The sequence below is a fragment of the Poecilia latipinna genome, unplaced genomic scaffold (assembly GCF_001443285.1).
Source record: "Poecilia latipinna isolate Pla-1442-1.1 unplaced genomic scaffold, P_latipinna-1.0 Scaffold1373, whole genome shotgun sequence".
NCBI classification, from domain to species: domain Eukaryota; kingdom Metazoa; phylum Chordata; class Actinopteri; order Cyprinodontiformes; family Poeciliidae; genus Poecilia; species Poecilia latipinna.
In genome coordinates this window covers 11,427-15,786 of record NW_015113989.1, presented here as the reverse complement: position 1 = coordinate 15,786, position 4,360 = coordinate 11,427, and the positions used below count along the sequence as shown (strand labels likewise).

The 4,360-nt window shown below is 38.2% G+C and overlaps 1 protein-coding gene across 1 annotated transcript in view; it reads right to left on the bottom strand.

Annotated features, from left to right (window-relative positions):
• qpct (glutaminyl-peptide cyclotransferase) overlaps positions 1 to 4,360 on the bottom strand; it is a 13,228-nt gene that overhangs the window by 4,473 nt on the left and 4,395 nt on the right. The window contains exons 2-5 of the mRNA XM_015056311.1: positions 2,518 to 2,664; positions 1,888 to 2,169; positions 1,400 to 1,567; positions 259 to 358 (exon numbers count right to left, since the gene is read on the bottom strand). Of these exons, the coding sequence (XP_014911797.1) occupies positions 259 to 358; positions 1,400 to 1,567; positions 1,888 to 2,169; positions 2,518 to 2,664 (697 nt within the window). The remainder of the gene's footprint in view (positions 1 to 258; positions 359 to 1,399; positions 1,568 to 1,887; positions 2,170 to 2,517; positions 2,665 to 4,360) is intronic.

The following is a 4,360-nucleotide window of genomic DNA, read 5'->3' as shown; positions in this document are numbered from 1 at the left end:
AACACTTTTTTAGTGAACCTAAAAGTGTGTATGTCGAAAAAAAAAAATAATAATATTTTTTTATTTTTTAAAAAAAAAAAAAAAAAAAAAAAAAAAAATTAAAATAAAAAAAAATTAGCATGTTCAATTCTGTCTTACTCTTACAAGCAAACAATGTGGAGACAGTCTTCAGACATGAGTAAAACAAGGGAAGAGCTTTTGTTCTTGTGATTTATGTATTTATTTTTTGATCTACACTCATTCGTAATGATTATTTACCAATGTCCTGCAGTCTGGTGAGCCAGGTGGTGGTACTGGGGAACTGGTTTCCGAAGATGGGATGAGGGGCCCCGATAAGGTCCAGCAGCACCAACAGGTCCTGTAGAGGGGAAGAAAAGGGAGAGGTGAACAACACAGACAAGTCAGATTTTCTCACGAGAAACTCTTGTCGTGCATCCTAAAGATAAACTCTTTGACACAGAGCCGATCTTACGATAATCGCATCCTGTATGTGTGTTTTCAAGTGTGACATCATGTGATCATTGTCCACCTCCCAGACATGACACAATTAACCACAAGACACACCAAACTCCCATTTATGCACACAAACCCCACAGCTTCTGTAAAACGTACTGTGAAATGTCTTCATTTCTTGATATTAGTTTTTGCTGTGGTTCCATTTTTTTCCAGTTTTTCTACGTTTACATTTTTCTGTGTAAACGTAGAAAAATCAAAACACAACAAATGTGTTGTCATTTTTCATTTAAGATTATTACTGCTCAGAAAGTCAATGCTCTCAATCCCTGTTGTGAAGATGAAGTGCATGTGAAGCTCATGCCACCTACTGGCCAGCCAGTGTAAGTAAAATGTTGCCAAACAACTGGCAAACAGACAGACAGAAATGCAATTATCCTATTCTATTGATTGCTATATATGAGATAATGCATTATTTTTTTTCTTTTACACACTTAAATATTTCAGAAAACTTTAACATCAGACAATATTATTGATATTATTTATATTTTGTCATATATTTCAAAGTTAATATATGACTCAGTTGTCCATCCATCCATCCATCCATCCATCCATCCATCCATCCATCCATCCATCCATCCATCCATCCATCCATCCATCCATCCCTTTTCTATACATTCTTGTCCCTAGTGGGGTCGGGAGGGGTGCTGGTGCCTGTCTCCAGCTAACGTTTCGGGCGAGAGGCAGGGTACACACTGGACAGGTCGCCAGTCTGTCACAGCAGTTGTTCAACCGATTTAAGAATTTAACAACTTTTCGAAAAGTAAAATTTAAAGAAACCCACTAAAGACTATTGAAAACCATCAGGGTGTCATAACTGATTAATGAAAGGATAGTTATTCTCATCCCATGTAGACTGAATTGAGGAGGATGAACTGCTCTTCACCATGCCATGCAGTTGGTTGGTGTCTTCGGCTCCTTCGGGATGCGGGGTGGTCTCCATCTTCTCTGCCAGGTGGCGAGAGCCGTACAGCGAGTCCGTGGAGGTCCACTGGAAAAGAGCCTCCTCACCGTCAAAGAAGATCAACTGCAGGGTCAGATTGGAGTTGGAGCTCTACGTGGGGGTATAAGAAAAGAAACTCCTGTTAGATTATTACTATTTTTAAAGATTTACTGCCATCTAGAGGTTCTGAGATTACATCAACACTCTCTCCATTAAGCATAATAAAATAATCACACATTTTATTGTCTATTACGTTGATTATGAGCTTGTTGCATTGCAGTTCAGGTATTTGTACTCAGTAAACGAGTATCTACTACTACTTACTAGTTAATCACCAAATACAACTGAAATCTCAACATTACCAACAATGCAAAATCTTAACATTTTAAATGAATCTGGTGGAGGTACAATTCACATTCTGGTTTGGTTACCTTCTGAGTCTTCAGTTCTTCATCCAGGGCTCGTGCCAGCTCCAACATCATGGCGCACGGGACGGCTGAGTCTGTGGCGCCCTGAAACTCCCTCCCGTGCCACTGAGGGGGGAAGTACTTGGAGTCGTAGTGACATGCCAAAACCAAGTGGCGCGTAGCCGACGGGTTCAGTGTGGCAACCAGGTTGGTGAAGGGCAGCGGTCCGTAGGGCGTTTGTGACTCGAAACTGTCCTCTGTAACTTCCCAGCCTGCTCCGAGGGAACCGAGGGTTGTTTTTATATGCTGTCAACACACAAACAAAGTGTTTGTAAAAACTCAAGTAACTTGAATTTACACCAAACCTGCATAAAAAAAAACAAACATGGAAATTGTTTTCATTTTTCATTGTGTTTTTCACATTAAACACATTGTTTAATGTGCTGCTGGTATACATTCAAAAATATTGAGAGTTCTTAATTTTCACGCATTTTATCAATAAAACACATATAAAAACACATATGTATTCCAATGAGGCTTTTTTGTCAGATTAAAAGTACTTGTTGAAATTAACACCCTTTAAACGGGTAATAAACATACTTAAAATAAAACGTAAAAACATCAAATATTCGTTAATAAGCTTAATAAACTTACGTCCCGAACTGCCTGGCTGCCAGCAGAGCCCGGGTACCGGGTAACCAGCAATGGCCTAAGGTCCCTCTGCCACATTTGTGCCAGATCGGTGTGAGAGAGGGCAGCACGGATCTCGTCCTCACTTAGCTTAAGTGCTCTGTGCCTGAGCTGCAGAAGAATACAGACAAAGGAGGGAATTCAATTAATATTCGGAGACGTGAAAAAAAGTTTAGGGAAAACTTGCTCCATTGTAAATCATAATGTGCCATTTCAAAATGTTATCAGAATGAGCTATCTTTATAATCACTTATACGTAGCAGACTACTTGTTGTGACATGAAGTGTTTTTTGTGATGACGAGTCAGGAAACAGCAAGAATGACACATCGGCCACACAACTGCTGATCCCTGTGTCTCAAAACAGCAACTGCTGTTGTGAGACATGCATGCATTCATGCATGCATGCATGCATGTATGTATGCATGCATGCATGCATGTATGTATGTATGTATGTATGTATGTATGTATGTATGTATGTATGTGTGTATGTATGGATGGATGGATGGATGGATGGATGGGTGGGTGGATATTGTGAGTATTTGGAATTGTACTGATTAATTTACATAGTTGATTTAACTAGGCTAAGCTAAATTATTTCTAAAAACGGTATATGTTTACTTAATTTTGTTGAGTTAGTACTTTTCAATTTTTTAGATATATTTTTCCATTTTGTCAATATTCCTCTCTAATACGAATATGAATATTTAACCAATTAGCTCCTCTGTATTTATTATTCAGCTTCCCTGACCCTGTCAGTTTGTTCCCTTCCTCAGTTCCCCGCCCCCATCATCTGATTTCCTCACCTGCATCTGATGGTTTCTCCCCTCTTCCTCAGTGTATACACAGCTCTCTGGTTTTAATGTTTACATATTACTGGTCCCTTCCACAACATGATCTGTCTTCTACAGCTGTTGCCCTGGTTACTCCCTGTTTCCCTGTATACCATAAATTCATCTTGTTTCTTACTTTATACTTCTACTGTTCTACTGTTTTCCACATTCAGTCTCTGTGCTTCAAGGTCCGTTTCAAACCTTGCATAAACACGATAAAGCATGGCAAAACTACATTTCACTGTATTATACACATTGTCAAACTCATTGTTTTCTCAATGACCGGTTGAAAACCTCTCATGGAGCAAGTTACAACTATGTTAAGAGATATTGATTATTATTGGCTTCGAACATACACATACACACAAAGCTTTATTTAGTAAAGGATAAATCCAGAGAACAGGCATATTGAAAAATATTGATGCTTTCCTGTTTATAAGAATTCAGTGGAGTTACCGCAGCCGTCTTTACATTGTTTTTACTATTTTATTTTACAGAAAAAAATAAACATATTGATCCTTCAGTCCTATGCCTCTTTGGTCCCAAAGTTCACCTGAGAACCATGGTTGTCCTGGAAACAAACCACCACTTGACGTAGGAACTGAAAAGCTGTCAGTGGGCAGCTGAGGCCATGCTCCCCAATCCACTGACTCTACAAATATACTTATATCTTCCCTATATTAAAGATGTTTTTTTAGGTTAGAAAATCTTTAGAAACACAACCTAAAACTGTACTTCAAAACTTCTGAGCATTTTAGATTCCTATGTTATTTTTATTTACAAAAACACAGTTAATTCAGTGGTATTAAATTGACCATGCATAAGTAAACAATTCAGAATAGAGTAAAAATATTCATTATTGTCCCACAATGAAAATTTAGGTGTAGCAGCAACAGCAAAGTGACAGGCAATCAAGGCTAATGTTCACACAAAGATATAGGTATGCAAATATATATAAAAACAATTTTAACAATAT